General features: G+C 56.4%; 4 protein-coding genes across 6 annotated transcripts; all 4 read left to right on the forward strand.

The window, feature by feature from the left end:
- The first annotated feature begins 146 nt into the window (after positions 1–146).
- On the forward strand, positions 147–2667 carry AP5S1 (adaptor related protein complex 5 subunit sigma 1). Its single transcript, XM_041480166.1, has 2 exons — positions 147–331; positions 769–2667. The coding sequence occupies exons 1-2, from the start codon at positions 174–176 to the stop codon at positions 1193–1195; spliced, it is 585 nt and encodes a 194-aa protein (XP_041336100.1). The 5' UTR covers positions 147–173; the 3' UTR covers positions 1196–2667.
- An 816-nt stretch (positions 2668–3483) lies between these two features.
- Positions 3484–4950, forward strand: LOC121360236 (sulfotransferase 1 family member D1-like). Its single transcript, XM_041479925.1, has 7 exons — positions 3484–3628; positions 3703–3828; positions 3933–4030; positions 4128–4254; positions 4354–4451; positions 4532–4712; positions 4838–4950. Exons 1-7 carry the CDS (start codon positions 3484–3486, stop codon positions 4948–4950), a joined length of 888 nt encoding a protein of 295 aa, XP_041335859.1.
- A 1441-nt stretch (positions 4951–6391) lies between these two features.
- LOC121360332 (sulfotransferase family cytosolic 1B member 1-like) lies at positions 6392–8944 on the forward strand. Of its 2 annotated transcripts, none has more exons than XM_041480098.1 (8): positions 6392–6657; positions 7331–7479; positions 7660–7788; positions 7900–7997; positions 8103–8229; positions 8307–8401; positions 8477–8657; positions 8731–8944. In XM_041480098.1, exons 2-8 carry the CDS (start codon positions 7332–7334, stop codon positions 8841–8843), a joined length of 891 nt encoding a protein of 296 aa, XP_041336032.1. In that variant the 5' UTR covers positions 6392–6657; position 7331; the 3' UTR covers positions 8844–8944. The 2 variants fall into 2 exon arrangements, with proteins under 2 accessions (XP_041336032.1, XP_041336033.1); XM_041480099.1 differs by lacking the exon at positions 6392–6657 and adding an exon at positions 6679–6886.
- Positions 8945–9948: 1004 nt separating this feature from the next.
- Positions 9949–11648, forward strand: LOC121360333 (sulfotransferase family cytosolic 1B member 1-like). 2 transcript variants are annotated; one of them, XM_041480100.1, is made up of 7 exons: positions 9949–10096; positions 10319–10447; positions 10536–10633; positions 10812–10938; positions 11016–11110; positions 11186–11366; positions 11440–11648. In XM_041480100.1, exons 1-7 carry the CDS (start codon positions 9949–9951, stop codon positions 11550–11552), a joined length of 891 nt encoding a protein of 296 aa, XP_041336034.1. In that variant the 3' UTR covers positions 11553–11648. The 2 variants fall into 2 exon arrangements, with proteins under 2 accessions (XP_041336034.1, XP_041336036.1); XM_041480102.1 differs by having other exon boundaries at positions 9969–10096; positions 10542–10633.
- Positions 11649–14883: the final 3235 nt, after the last annotated feature.

The following is a 14883-nucleotide window of genomic DNA, read 5'->3' on the forward strand; positions in this document are numbered from 1 at the left end:
GCCCCGCGCGCTTTCCCCGCCCACCGCCCTTTGCTCGCCAATCAGCTCCCGCTGCCCCCGAGCCTTGGCCAATCGTCACCCGCTGCCCCCACCGCCCACCGCCAGAGCGCTCCTTCCGGGCCCGCACCGCCGCTTCCGGCGCGCTGGGGCCGCGGCCGGGCCGTGTGGCCGCCATGGTGCGGGCGTTCGTGCTGCTGGCGCCGGGCGGGCCCACCGGCCACGCCCCCTGCCGCGTGCTGTACGCGCGCGCCTTCGGGACCCCCCCCGGCGCCGCCCCCGGGGGCCCCCGGCAGCGCCTCCGCCGCAAGGAGCAGCTGCTGGTCGTGGCCAGGTACACCGGGCATCCGGCTCCGCGGGAATCCCCTCCCGCGGATGCTGGGCTCGCTGCGACACCCGGCACCGTGTGCCCCACATCTCCTGAGCCCTCTGGACTTGGGACTCCTTCGTCTCCCTGGGATCCCCACAGCAGTGATACACCCTTTGTTTGATGGGAGGGCTCCTGGGCTTTGACCCCCAGGGCTGGGACACCCCTTGACTGTGGGACACCTCCATTCCTGAGGAGAGCCTGTGGCAGCCTCCCTCTCGGGGGACAGGGCTCAGCGAGACCCCCAGGACCATGCTCTCCCCACCATTCATTCATGGGATCCACCCTTTCTGGGGATCCTGGGCTCAGCAGGACCCCTGGGACCCTGTTCCCTCAACAAAGGGGTCACTGTCCCTGGATGAGGTGGGGGTCCTTAACACGAGGGTCCTCTTTTTCTCTTCCAGGCAAGTGGCCTCCCAGTGTCAACTGCTTCAGTCATCCCTGGGGCGCCCGTCCTCCCCACAGCTTCCCCAGCTGCCCGATGAGCCGATGTCACTCCAAGATGCTCCAGGGGGTCTTTTCCAGATGCCCCCCGGAGACCCATTCCCTGAGCGGGTGACAGTAGTCTGGTTGTCAGTGCTGGCCCTCGCCTTCGCCTTGGTTTGTGAGCCCCAAGAGAATCTGTCGCTGGCTGAGATGACCCTGCGGCGCCTGGCTCCCCGCCTGCTCCTCTCCATGCGCCTCCTCGGCCCCGGCGCTGACGTCCTGCTCCGTCCTGATGCCGCCGATGGCCTCCTGGACCGTCTCCTGCCCCATGGGCAGATGCTTTTTCTCAATGAACATTTCCTCCAGGCAGTGGACCGAGAGCTGGGTATCAAAGTGTCCCGCTGAGCTACAGATGACATTCCTGCCTACCACCCCGAGATATTTTTGAGGGATGGGAGACAAGAGATCTGAGATGGTCACCAAGCCCCAGTGGGATGGATGAGAAACATAGTTCAGGAATAAAGAGCAACTAGCCAGCTAAGAGCAGGGTTTTAATCCATTTATCCCCCAACACCATCATGGGAGAGCTAATAGCCATCCCCAAAGATCCACCTGGAGCTGGGACAGTGCCAAGTTCCTGCACTGTGTTCCTGCACCAGTCCACGTGCACATGATAGCGAGTGGAGGCTACACGTGGCTGTGCATGGACACTAAAAGAGGGACTCTGGATTGTGATTACCCAGCTGGGCACTGTGGGGCACGCAGGTTTCCATGGCTTTGGGATGGGACCTTGCCAGGGTACATGGGGCAAGCAGGGGTGTGCATCCGGCCCTAAGGCATTGGGGTCTCTGTGTAGAGGATTAAATAATCAGGCAGTGGGGCAGGGTGTAGCCTTGTGCCTGGCATGGCAGGGTGCTTGTCCCTAGATGGTGCTGCTTGGCGCCAGGGGCTCTGTGTGACACCTTGGGAGGTGGCAGGAGCTGGTACCCACCTACCCAGCTCTGCAGGTGCAGTGGGGAGCAGGGTCCTACCTTAGCAGTTTCTGGGTGCTGGGAAGTCCAGGGAGCCAGGAGCTGGCGTGCACAGCTCTTACGCCACTGTGCTGGGAACAGGCTGGGCACTGCCAGGCCGTGCAGAGGGGCTGTCACGGGGCCAGACCCCAAAGTGCTTTCCTTTGTAACTGCACCAGTAAAGCTGGAGCACCTGAGGGTGGTGCTGGGCACTGGGCTTCAGCCATGGTGGGTCTCTGTCTGTGCCGGGGGATCTCAGTGTGCGCTGGAGGTGTGGGGGCATTGGAGCCCACTGTGGCATCCCACCCTTAAGGGGAAGGGAGCACCGTCTGCACCTTCCCATGTGATAGCAGCTGTCACATACTGCACCCACAACTGGCTTGAATACAACCAAGAGCCAAAGAGACACATTATCCTGGAGAGTTTCAATGGTGTTAGCAATTAATTGTTGATGAGAATCAACTGGAATCTGAATGTGTGGGCCATTATTGTGTCTGCACTGATAGAATTCCAGTTGCTGGATTTCAATATCACCTGGTTTATGGCCAAAATTCTCTCAAAAATCAGCCACCTGAATTGGATCAAATGGGATAGTTATTTGTGTGTGATTTTCCTCTCCATCCTGAGATCTCGTAGATTCAGGGGGAGTTGAAGGAGATAAAGAATCATCTTTTCCTGATTCTCTGTCATGGGGGTCATCCTGTATGTTTCCATCCCATGTAAGTCTGCCAGACTTTTCCTGGAACTTTGATACCGTGGTCACCATATATGGCACTTTTTTGGTAGCAGTTTGCTGACCCTGTCCATCATCTGTATTTCAATTTTAAATAAAGGTCATCATGTTATTTCCTCATCATCAGATGAAAATGCTACATGTATTTTTTTGTCAGGGTAACAGAGCTGTTTACTGTCTTCCAACTCCCTCACTGGATACAGCAGGTCAGAGTTGTGAGACTATTTCTGCTGATGGTCCAGATGCTCTATCCTGCATTGGTGCCTCCTTTCCCTGAGACCCCATGACCTGGTCTGGGTCAGGCACCACTTGGCTTCTGCTTCTCCTTGATCTCCTCCTGGAGCAAGAGCAGCACCTGCTCCATCACGGTGGGTTCCTGTACTGCACAACCAGCTGGATCAGATCATCCAGGATGGAGCGGATCAGTTATTTCATCCCTTTCCTACAAGAGGTTTCAAAGGAGCACTCAGGAGGGCAGAGAGGGCAGGAGGGTGGAGGTGCCAGGGCTCCTGGGCACCAGAGCACATGGAATCCTGAGAGGTATGGCTGCAGCGGGGGCCCTGGGTGGCAGAACTGTCTCTGCACCTCCACAACCCCGTGGCACTCGTTACAGGGGCTGTAGCTGGGCGAGAAGTGCAGACAGGTGGGAGGAGAGGTGATGCTGGGCTCCATTCCCAACCCCTCATGGCCTGGGCTTAGTGCTTGGTCAGCGTCCACGTTACTGAAGTATCCTACCAGGGATCAGGGCATGCTCCCGTGGCACTGGCAATACCTCTTGCACATGTGATTTGGGCTGGACTTTGCCTGATGGGGCACTGCCCTGGGCACAGTCCAGGCACAGGATCCAGTACTACCCTAGGCACAGTCCTGGCACAGGTGCCAGCCAGTTCGGAGGTTGTGCAGCTGCCAGCAGGGAAGACAGCCAGTGCTGTGTGGACCCACTGTCAGCCATGGGGCAGGACGATGAAATCAGGCAGGAGCTGGGAAGCCTCCATGGCATTCCCCTCTACAAGAGCTTCATCGAGGGCTGGCCACAGGTGAAGGCTTTCCAAGCCCGTCCAGATGACCTGCTCATCTCCACCTACCCCAAATCGGGTGAGTGGTCCTGGGGAAAGGTGCAGGGGGGATGGGGTGACACCAGCCTTTGCAATGCTGTCCCTGTGCGGCAGGCACAACATGGCTGAGCGAGATCATGGACATGATCTACCATGATGGTGATGTGGAGAAGTGCCGACGGGATGCCATCTACAACCGCGTGCCCTTCCTGGAGTTGAAGGCCCCCGAGGAAATAAGTGGTGAGCTTCCCCAGCCTGGCTGCCTGGCTTGGGTGGAGAGGGAACAGAGCCAGCATGGGGTTGAGGGTGCTGGGGCTCACACCTCTAAGTCCCCTGTGCCACAGGCATTGATCAGCTGGAGAAGACCCCATCCCCGCGGCTGGTAAAGACCCATCTCCCAGTCCAGCTTCTTCCGACCTCCTTCTGGGAGAAGGACTGCAAGGTAACATGGCAGGTGATCCCTGTCTCTCTCCCCATCTGGGCTGGTGGGGAGGAGGCACCACTCTGTACCTCCCAAACACATCCTTGGCTCTCTCCAGATTATCTACATGGCCCGCAACCCCAAGGATGTTGTGGTCTCCTACTACTACTTCCACCAGATGGCTAAGATGCACCAAGACCCTGGCACGAAGGCTGAGTTCATGGAGAACTTCATGGCTGGCAAAGGTGTGAGCTGAGCCACAGGATGCCCACCCTGCCCTGCCTGTGGGAAGGACATCCCCCGCTACCCCTCTTTTCAGCTAATCCCTTGACCATATCCCACAGTGCCCTATGGATCCTGGTACGACCACGTGCGTGGATGGTGGGAGAAGAAGAAGGAGAAGAAGAAGATACTCTACCTCTTCTATGAGGATATGAAGAAGGTGAGGGTGGGAGGTAGGGGAAGGAGCCCTGGTTGCCCCCCAGCTTTTTTGGCAGCCTCCTCATGTCAATCACCCTGCAGGACCCACGGCGGGAGATACAGAAGATCTTGCAGTTCCTGGGCAAGGAGTTGGCAGAGGGAACAGTGGATAAGATCCTGCACCACACGTCCTTCCAGGAGATGAAGAAGAACCCTGCTGCCAACTATGAGACCATGCTCCCCACCTTGATGGATCACAGCATCTCCCCCTTCCTCCGGAAAGGTGGGGGTTCGGCTGGTGGTAGAGGATTTGGGAGGGATGTCCCTGGATTGTATTTCAGCCCCCATCTGTGGCTGCAAATATGTCATGTGTGTGAGGATTTACTCCAGTTACTTTCTTGCCCCCAGGGACCACTGGAGACTGGAAGAACCACTTCACTGTGGCCCAGAACGAGCGCTTCGACCAGCACTACCAGAAGCTCATGGCAGGCTCTGACCTCCACTTCCAGATGGAAGTGTAAGGGGCTCATCTCCCTTCCCAGGAGGACTGTGCTTCCCCTTGCTTTCCCAATGGGAAGGATGGATCCAGATGGAGATTCTTGCACTAATTCACTTTTCCCCCTGCAATAAATTGTGATAAATGGAGGTTGAGTCATTGCTTGCAGGGAAAATGAGGGTGGGGCTTGAACCCCCTGAACTCGAGGCAGTGTCTGGGAACACCTTCATGGTCATCAGGAGAGAGGGTGGGCACACAGTGGATTTTTACTTGGTGATGGTCAGGCATCACCAGGAGAGGGCACCTTCCCAGAAACCACCACTGGCCCCTGTCAGCTTGGGCTGCCCCAGCCTACCAAGGTGCCTGGAGGGAACAAAGATTGATGATGAGTGGAAAATCCCCAGAGTAACAGCGAGTCCAGTGCTGCCACAGCCCTTGCGTGCACAGGAGCCTTCACACCTCTGGGTTGTGGCAAGTTTCTTGACAGAGTGGGTGGTGGTCAGGCTCTCCTTGGCCCAGCTGGAGCTTGGCAGCCTATGGTCTGTGGAACAAAGGTGAAGGGAAACAGCTCCCTGCTGGTATGTGGCCAGGCTCAGCACTATCACTGTCCTTGCTGGATAAAGAACACACCTTTCAACCTATAACCTCACTGCACCTTGCCCTTGCTCTGGAATACCTGGAGCAAACCAATCCGTGTCCCACGGGGGCAGGGGTGTGCTTTGGAACCCCAAGTTCCCCATTTACACCCCATTTCTGGCTGGTTCTTCAGTTTACAAGACTGCATCTTCTTGGCAAGACAGGCTCATAGGTTGTTCTATCCCGAAAGAGATGCAGCCCAGATCCAGCTGCTAAAGAGCAGCAGCGCTATGAGGGGACCTGCCTCACAGAAATAAATAATTTTCACACATTCATTTAAATGCCATGATGCCATCTCCAGTAGAGATGCCTTCCACTGGAAGATGTGCTTCCTCAGCTCCTGGCTTTGCCTGCCCTGTTTGCACATGCAACCAATTTTGCTGGCACATGGACAGCAAAACATCTGAACACCTGCCGTGGCAATCCTGAGCAGGAACTTGGCCCTGGAGATAAATCAGAGACGTTTTTCTCAAGGCTGCCAACAGCTCAGCTGCTGGCCCTGCCCAGCTGCCATCTCTCCTGCCCTTCCCTCTCCCTCCCAGCTAAGGTAAAGAGGAACATTTCCCCACCATCGGCACCATTAAACACTTTTCCCAGGAGCACTTGTGCTTTGCAACCCCGCAAACTTTGGACCCGTATTTGAGTGGAGTAGGGGTACGACCAAAGCCTGAACTCCACATCCCACTCGCAAGCCCCACGTCCGTGTGAGGAGCTGGGGACATCCACGCAGGTGACTCTTGGACCAGGACATGCTGATGTTCAATGTCCCGGGATGTGGGTTGGGATTTCCTCCCTGTGTTTACTTCAGCGGGTGGAGGGGGGAGCTGTGATTTCCACTCCCGCTGCCCGTGTGCGTCCCGACGGGCGCTGAGCACGGCCAGCCCATCACAGGCATTTGGGGACCGTCCTCATCCCCGCTCGCCCCTTCCCTGCACTCCTCCCACCGCAGCACCGGGACCAGCTCGCTCCAGGCTCCTGTCCCAGCGGTGCCCCCGGCGCCTCCATCTTCCAGGCAGGGGGAGGAAATTAACAAATCCCGCCCCGTAAGCGGCGGGCCAAGCTTTGCCTGCTCCCTGCCAGAGCGCCCGGAAAAGAGGCAAGTAGCGGGGGGCTTTGGCCGCCGTCCTTTCGGGGTGCCCCGGCCTCATAGGCGGGGGGCCCGCGGGGGTGGGTGCGGGGGCTCCGTGTCCCCGCAAGCCCCCGGGAGATGGAAGCAAGACACCAAGCCTCTCAACAAAAATCACAGCGTGGGAGTTTTGTCGACGCCGTGTCTAGCGTTTCTATCCTGGGTCATGGGTGGAAAGGCTTCCTAGGGAGAGAGTCCTGTGAGTTCTGCTCCTCGTTCTTGTCTCTGTCAAGCCCTCACTCAAGCCCCCTGAAAGCAAGGCTTCCCCCGTGCTGTGGTACGACAGGGAGATGGGGAGGAAAGAGCAAAGAGAAAGCAGCCTGCGACTCCAGCCAGGAGGAATGCCTGCGAGTTTTTACGCCCAGGAAGAGCGCTGCCAGTTTGGTGTGGGCAGCTGCCCACTGCCTGTCTGACCTGAGGCCCCAGAGCTGCCGTGCCCTTCCACTCTCCCTGCACTGCCATCTGGGCCCCAAAATCCCCACAGAAAACAGGTGTCACCTCCTGCAATGCCAGCAAGCAGGGCAAGGTTTCCTTCCTATGGCCAGGATGGTTCAGCAGGATTTTGGGGCCCTCAGGGAAGCAGATGGCCCCATGATGCTCCTCACTGCCAGCCAGCCCTGCCACATGTCCCTGTCCCCAGCAGGATGGCCGATTCAGACACCTACCTGCGTCAGCCCTGGCGCACCATGCATGGCATCCCCATGGTCAGTGCCTTTGCTCTCAACTGGGAGCGGGTTGACAGTTTCCAGAGCCACCCCGAGGACATCGTGGTGGTCACCTACCCCAAATCTGGTGAGCATCCCCAGGCACCAAAGGAGGGCCAGGCCCAGGAAGAGAGCCCATGCTACAGGTGCCTTGGCTGGGACCGAGGGTGTGCCAAAAGGCAACACTGGTAGATGGTGACCCTCTGGTGCCTGAGATGGGTCTCCAGTGGGAATGGCATCAGCTGGACACCCAACCTCTCCCTACCAGGCACCACCTGGGTCAGTGAGATCGTGGACATGGTCCTGAAAGGCGGTGACCCACAAAAATGCAAGCAGGATGACATTGTGAACCGGGTGCCCATGATGGAGTTTGCTGCTCCTGGGAAGTTACCAGCAGGTAGTGGGGTGGCAGAGGGTGCTGGGTGGCAGTGGGTGCTGGATGGGGAGAGGTTTGGTTTTGTATGGGAGGGCACCACAGTGGGATCACTTCAGGGGGAAATCTTTACAGGCACAGAGCAGTTGGAGGCCATGCCATCCCCTCGCATCATCAAGACCCACATTCCAGCTCACATCTTGCCCAAATCCTTCTGGGAAAACCGCTGCAAGGTAACAGGCTGGAAAGAACATACTTGGAGGAATCCAGCAGACATAAGGGGCTCCATGCCCCCTTGGGACCTTGCAAGTCCCCACATGCCACCAAACTTTCTGCAGATGATCTATGTGGGACGCAACGCCAAGGACGTGGCTGTCTCCTACTACCACTTTGATTTGATGAACAAGTTCCACCCACACCCCGGGACATGGGCCCAATACCTGGAGGAGTTCATGGCTGGCAGAGGTGGGGCAGGGCAGCCCTGAGTGCATGCAGGGGACCCTGCAGGGGACTGTCACCTCCTGACTGCTCTCCCCATGCAGTGGCCTATGGTTCCTGGTACGACCACGTCAAGGGCTACTGGGAGCGCAGGAAGGATCACCCCATTCTCTACCTCTTCTACGAGGACTTGAAGGAGGTGATGGGGCAGGGGGGATGGTGGTGTGGGCTCTGGGGGTGGCAGGAGGGGTGAGTGTTGGCCTGTGTCGCACAGGACCTCCGCCGGGAGGTTGCCAAGGTGGCCCAGTTCCTGGGGCAGAAGCTGTCGGATGCGGCGCTGGACACCATCACCCGACACACGTCCTTCGAGGCCATGCGGGACAACCCTGCCACCAACTACACCAGGGTGCCGTCTGACATCATGGACCACAGCGTGTCGCCCTTCATGCGCAAAGGTGAGTGGCTGCGGGGGCTTCTGGAGCACTGTCTGCCCCGGCCCCTGCTGAGCCCCATCTCGCCTGGCCACAGGCACCACTGGAGACTGGAAGAACCACTTCACCGTGGCGCAGAACGAGCGCTTTGACCAGGACTATGCGCAGAAGATGTCAGGCACCGACCTGTGCTTCCGCACTCAGATTTGAGGGGACACCACCGGACGTACCCCAAATTCATCCTGTGCTGTGGTGGCACTGCTGCCGTTGCTTCCTCTCCCCTGGAACTGCTGGAGAGAAATAAAATGTGCTTCTTGACCCTGCCATGGGGTGCTCACTGTCCTGCGCCTCTGCTGCTCCCAACTCAGCTGTGCCCTGGGGGCTGCTGTCCACTTCTTAGGCTAGGGACACTCTCAGCTGCTGTGGTGGGAGAATTGCCATTAGCAGCTCGTGGGATTGCAGAAGGTTTTGGCAAATCTGTGTATGGGGAGCATGTTGGGTGGGTGTGGGCAGTGAGAGGTGTCCTCCCCCCTCTCACACAGTGGGATGTGGCCTGGGACCTGTGGGGCTGAGGTGTCCTCTGTGACCCTGTCTGCAGGTCAGTGGCTGCCGGTTTCTCCCTGCACTCGCTCCTCCCTCCCCACATCTGCTGGGTTGGCAAACATTACTGCCCTCAGCGCCCTGCCTCTTTCCTTCTCCTTCCTGCAATTACCGCTGCGAGGGAGGCCCCGATCTCCCTGTCCTCTGCTGTCACCCTCCTGGAGTCACCGTCCCGGCATCACTCTCCCGGCGCAGAGCAGCAGGTCTTTAGGTGAGACGGGTGTCCTGGGGTGCCCTGTCGGTGCTCTGCCCATGCTCAGTCACACAGAGCTACATGCTGCAGGGTCCAGGGTGGTGGGTTTGGGGCATTTTGGGTTTGTGTGCAATCAGCAGCCCCACACCTTCCCCTGACCTGTGGTCTCCTGTAGTATCCCCAGGGACCCAGTTCCCTGCTCTCCAGGGGTGCTGAGGCAAGGGAAGAGGTGATGTTCTGGTTTAGTCCCCTAGGTCTGGGTGATGCTGGCATGCTGTTGGCACCCCTGTCCTTGCTGGGGCTCTGGGTGTGCTCCTGTCCCTGCAGTTGGGAGACTTTTCCCAGCAGTGGGTGCAGTGATGGCCGCAGTGACCTCTGGTCTGTGCTCTGATGCTATCGCTGCCGTTCCCTGAGCAGGCACAGTGCCAGGTGACCAGGCTGCCCTGGCTGGTGGCTGCCCTGAGAGGGTGTGGGGGGCCTCCCCTCCTCAGCCAGCCCTGCCACGTCCCTGTCCCCAGCAGGATGGCCGATTCAGACACCTACCTGCGTCAGCCCTGGCTCACAGTGCACGGCATCCCCATGGTCAATGCCTTTGCCCACAACTGGGAACGGGTTGACAGTTTCCAGAGCCGCCCTGAGGACATCATGGTGATCACCTACCCCAAATCTGGTGAGCATCCCCAAGGCAACCAGATGTGCTGGTACTGGCTGGGCAAGTGTATTGTTCATACCCCCTGCCTGGGTGTATGCAGCACATTTAGGGGCTGTCTGGACAGAGTTGTGTAGGATTTCCCTTTTCCCCGATGGCATCTGGTTGAGGTCTGAGGGATTATTACTGCTGAGAAACCCGATGCTGCCCTGGCTGCTCCCCTTTATGGGTTCCTTTCCCCAGGCACCACCTGGGTCAGCGAGATTGTGGATATGATCCTGCAAGGCGGAGATCCTGAGAAGTGCAAGCGGGACATTATCAGCAAGAGAGTGCCCATGCTGGAGTTCTCTGCCCCTGGGAAGATGGCAGCAGGTAGTGAGGTGCAGGGGGACCCCACAGGGGCTGAGTCCCAAGGGTCTTTGCCAAGGGCCCACTGAGGAAGTGCTCTGGGGTCCCTCAGGAACAGACATACTGGCCACCATGGCCTCACCCCGCGTGGTGAAGACTCACCTGCCAGCACATATCCTGCCCAAATCCTTCTGGGAAAACCACTGCAAGGTAACACCCAACAGTTGTCCCTACCCTGGAGGGAATTGCAGCAGCCCTGTTCCCATGAGACAGGAATCTCCACTGCTCCCTCCAGCACCTTAAGTGTTCATGGGAGTGCTAGGAGCTGGAGCGTCCTCCCTGTTGGGGGTCCTGGGGCTGCCCCTCATATGCCCATGGCCATCTGCAGATGATCTATGTGGGACGCAACGCCAAGGACGTGGCTGTCTCCTACTACCACTTTGATTTGATGAACAAGTTGCTGCCGCACCCTGGGACATGGGCCCAATACCTGGAGGAGTTCATGGCTGGCAGAGGTGGGGCAGGGCAGCCCTGAGTGCATGCAGGGGACCCTGCAGGGGACTGTCACCTCCTGACTGCTCTCCCCATGCAGTGGCCTATGGTTCCTGGTACGACCACGTCAAGGGCTACTGGGAGCGCAGGAAGGATCACCCCATTCTCTACCTCTTCTACGAGGACTTGAAGGAGGTGATGGGGCAGGGGGGATGGTGGTGTGGGCTCTGGGGGTGGCAGGAGGGGTGAGTGTTGGCCTGTGTCGCACAGGACCTCCGCCGGGAGGTTGCCAAGGTGGCCCAGTTCCTGGGGCAGAAGCTGTCGGATGCGGCGCTGGACACCATCACCCGACACACGTCCTTCGAGGCCATGCGGGACAACCCTGCCACCAACTACACCAGGGTGCCGTCTGACATCATGGACCACAGCGTGTCGCCCTTCATGCGCAAAGGTGAGTGGCTGCGGGGGCTTCTGGAGCACTGTCTGCCCCGGCCCCTGCTGAGCCCCATCTCGCCTGGCCACAGGCACCACTGGAGACTGGAAGAACCACTTCACCGTGGCGCAGAACGAGCGCTTTGACCAGGACTATGCGCAGAAGATGTCAGGCACCGACCTGTGCTTCCGCACTCAGATTTGAGGGGACACCACCGGACGTACCCCAAATTCATCCTGTGCTGTGGTGGCACTGCTGCCGTTGCTTCCTCTCCCCTGGAACTGCTGGAGAGAAATAAAATGTGCTTCTTGACCCTGCCATGGGGTGCTCACTGTCCTGCGCCTCTGCTGCTCCCAACCCAGCAGTGCCCCTGGGGCTGCTGTCCACTTCTTAGGTTGGGGACAGGCAGGTGTGGTGCTCCCCTCAGCTGCTGTGGTGGGAGAATTGCCATTAGCAGCTCATGGAATTGCAGAAGGTTTTGACAAAACTGCATGTGGGAACACGTTGGGTTCCTCCCCCCTCTCATACAGTGGGATGTGGCCTGGGATCTGTGGGGAAGAGCAGTACTCGTGGGGCTGGAGATGTCCTCTGTGGCTTTGCCTGCAGGTCAGTGGCTGCTGGTTTCTCCCTGCACTCGCTCCTCCCTCCCTGCAGCTACAGCATTGGTAAACATTACTGCCCTCAGCGCCCTGCCTCTCTGCCCTTAAAAACTGCTGCTGTCACCCTCCCGTTGTCACCCTGCTGGTGTCACCATCCCAGCGTCACTCTCCCGGCGCAGAGCAGCAGGTATTAGGTGAGACGGGTGTGCCTGGGTGCTCTGCCCATGCTCAACTGTGCAGAGCTGCACATGTGGGGGTCCTGGGTGGTGGGTTTGGGGTACTTTGGAGTGCAGTCAGAACCCCTAAACCTTCCCCTGCTCTGGGGTCTCCTGCAATATACCCAGGGTTGGTGAGAGGGAGGTGAGGGCAGTGTTCAGCTCCAGTTCCCTGCTCCTCAGGGGTACTGAGACAAGGGAAGAAGTGCTTGCTCTGGGTGATGCTGGCATGCTGTTGGCACCCCTGTCCTTGCTGGGGCTCTGGATGTGCTCCTGTCCCCGCAGTTGGGACCCCTGTTCCCAGCAGTGGGTGCAGCGATGGCCGCGGTGCCCTCTGGTGCTATCACTGCTGCTCCCTGGGCAGGAACGGTGCCTGGTGACCCCGGCCATTGCAGCCTGCCTGGTCTTTGCCTAGCTCCTTCCTGCTCCAGCAGCAAACTCTCCCACTAAAACAAACGATCGGCAGGATGACTGGGAAAGTCACGTGGAAAGGCTTGCCATGACAGCACGAGCAGCAAATATTCATGAAAAGGTGGAATGGAGAGAGCAACTCCTCCTTTTTGGGTTGGTCTAGATGAGTCTCATCATGTCCATACCCATGGGATTTGCAGATTTGCCCGTCACCATAGCGTGCAGCTTTCCCTGGGAGTTTGGACAGATGCTGTCAAGACAGGAGTGTGCCACATCTGCAGGGAGCTAGGGCAAGTCCGCTGCTGCTCCTCACTGACAAGGAGAGGGTGCAGCACTTATTCTTCCACAACGATGCAGACTCCTAGCAGGGACACCAAGCTTGGCCTTAACCTTCTCTCATTTCTTTAATGTTTTGGCTTTGCAGAGTGGAAATGGCTCCCGTGCCAGCCACCCTGGTTTCTGCTGTTTACCTGCCAAGGCGCCCCTGCAGCATTACAGCAGCAGTGAAGAGCTCATAGAATCTTAAACTGAATCAAAAAATCCAAGTGCAATGCTATAAACCTACCCTGTTTTTTTCATCCTGCAGTAGCAGTGCAGAGTAGAAAAAATACAATTTATTCAAGAAAGATGGTCATGCTGAGGCTGTTAACTTTTGCTGGAGTTTACCCATACCCTGGGGATTACAAAGCACATGTGCTTTTACTGAGCGCACGCATATGTGACTATGCAGAATTGCTCAATCCTGTCACCTCTGCCTGTAGGGATGAGCCAACTTTGAAATTTTCCCAATCCAGTATAGTCCCTTCCCCTTGCCAACACCCCCCCCTCCCCCCCAAAAAAACCCAAAAAAACAAACAAAACCCAACACAACCTAGTGAAGACTTTTGAAAGTCTGCTTTCAGACCAGAAGCTGCTTCATTGCATTAAGTGAAAGGGAAAGCACAGAGTCATTTGGTGCTTCTTCAGGGCAAAAGCTTCCCTTTTCCACTCTGGCCCTGAATTTCTGAGGTGCTGGCTGGCATGGAGGTTTCCTAGAAATCAAAGTGCCATGCACACTGCAACCCCCAGCCAGCCAGCACAGGGGTGAAGAGACCCGCGTGTGGAAAACATCAGTATGCATTGCCTAACTTTTGCATGAGGGCCTTAGCCTTGAAAAGCCTGTTGTTTTTTAACAAGGCTGGAGGTTGCATCACTGCCTATAGCACTTCTCTTAGTAATGTCAAATGTGTGAAATACAGGCACTTAACACCATCTAGTTTCTTCTGCCTCATTTCTCTCTCAAGCGCTGGATTTTGTACTTTAATCCTCTCAAAATGCTTGTCTTCTCTGATCTGAGTAATCTGAGTATCATCTTTAGAGCTGGCCATGGAAACAAAACAATTTTAACTCTTTGGTTCCCCTGGCAATTGCTCTAATTTGCTGTGATACTAAGGGGTTGGAAACAAAAAAACAAGTTCCCATCTAAGTTTTTATCCAGGGAAGTGGTCACAGCACCAAGCCTGAGGGAGTTCAAGAAGAATTTGGACAATGCTCTCAGGCATAGTGTTATTCTTGGGGCTGTCCTCTGCAGGGGCAGGAGTTGGACTTCAATGATCCTTGTGGGTCCCTTCCAGCTCAACATATTCTATGGTTCTGTGATCTGCTCTAGCCCATATGAACATGGCCTTTCAATAGTTGCTGGGAAATCTAGAAGTTTCTTATGGGACTTCATAAAATAAGCTAAATTAGACTGAAAAAAAAAATTCTTACTCTGGATACAAAGATGTGGAGAGACTGTAGTGAAATTTCTGGCTGTAAGGACAAAATGTGGTTGAAACATGCTGGCATAATAGTCCTGGATTCTGAGCGTTGAGAAAAAACCCTGTTGAATATTATGGACAATACTTAAAAATCATTGAAATGCACCTTTAGATTCCTATATTTTCAGGTTATTAAACACTTGCCTAGATCTCCAGAATCAAGGGCCACAGAGCCAACACAGGTAACATACCAACTTTTGGAAACCCGCACAGACAGCACCAACTTTAGAAAACCTCTGCAAGCAAACCACAAGATTCACTCTTTGTTCCTGTTGACAGTTTATAAACGTATCTACTATGTAACAAACAATTTTGTTTTGCCACCTAGGACCCTAAAGGGAGTGAAAAAGTATTTTTAGCAGCCAGACACCATATTTCTTATCTCTAGCATACAAAGTCTTCCTAAGAACCTGGCTCTGTAATAACATTATAGTATATCCTGGCAAGGGAAATACCATCTCAACCATTAAATTCCCAGAGCATAACAAAGCAATGAATAAGTACAGAATAC

The sequence above is a fragment of the Pyrgilauda ruficollis genome, unplaced genomic scaffold, assembly GCF_017590135.1.
Source record: "Pyrgilauda ruficollis isolate IOZ18807 unplaced genomic scaffold, ASM1759013v1 scaffold5, whole genome shotgun sequence".
NCBI classification, from domain to species: Eukaryota; Metazoa; Chordata; class Aves; order Passeriformes; family Passeridae; genus Pyrgilauda; species Pyrgilauda ruficollis.

Bases quoted from the DNA above. Each gene is read 5' to 3' on its own strand.
- AP5S1 (XM_041480166.1), top strand. From the start codon at position 174: ATGGTGCGGGCGTTCGTGCTGCTGGCGCCGGGCGGGCCCACCGGCCAC. The intron at 332-768 runs GTACACCGGGCA...TTTCTCTTCCAG, and splicing joins CAGCTGCTGGTCGTGGCCAG to GCAAGTGGCCTCCCAGTGTC.
- LOC121360236 (XM_041479925.1), top strand. From the start codon at position 3,484: ATGGGGCAGGACGATGAAATCAGGCAGGAGCTGGGAAGCCTCCATGGC. The intron at 3,629-3,702 runs GTGAGTGGTCCT...CCTGTGCGGCAG, and splicing joins CTCCACCTACCCCAAATCGG to GCACAACATGGCTGAGCGAG. The intron at 4,452-4,531 runs GTGAGGGTGGGA...ATCACCCTGCAG, and splicing joins TCTATGAGGATATGAAGAAG to GACCCACGGCGGGAGATACA.
- LOC121360332 (XM_041480098.1), top strand. From the start codon at position 7,332: ATGGCCGATTCAGACACCTACCTGCGTCAGCCCTGGCGCACCATGCAT. The intron at 8,230-8,306 runs GTGGGGCAGGGC...CTCCCCATGCAG, and splicing joins GGAGTTCATGGCTGGCAGAG to TGGCCTATGGTTCCTGGTAC. The intron at 8,658-8,730 runs GTGAGTGGCTGC...GCCTGGCCACAG, and splicing joins GTCGCCCTTCATGCGCAAAG to GCACCACTGGAGACTGGAAG.
- LOC121360333 (XM_041480100.1), top strand. From the start codon at position 9,949: ATGGCCGATTCAGACACCTACCTGCGTCAGCCCTGGCTCACAGTGCAC. The intron at 10,634-10,811 runs GTAACACCCAAC...GGCCATCTGCAG, and splicing joins TCTGGGAAAACCACTGCAAG to ATGATCTATGTGGGACGCAA. The intron at 11,367-11,439 runs GTGAGTGGCTGC...GCCTGGCCACAG, and splicing joins GTCGCCCTTCATGCGCAAAG to GCACCACTGGAGACTGGAAG.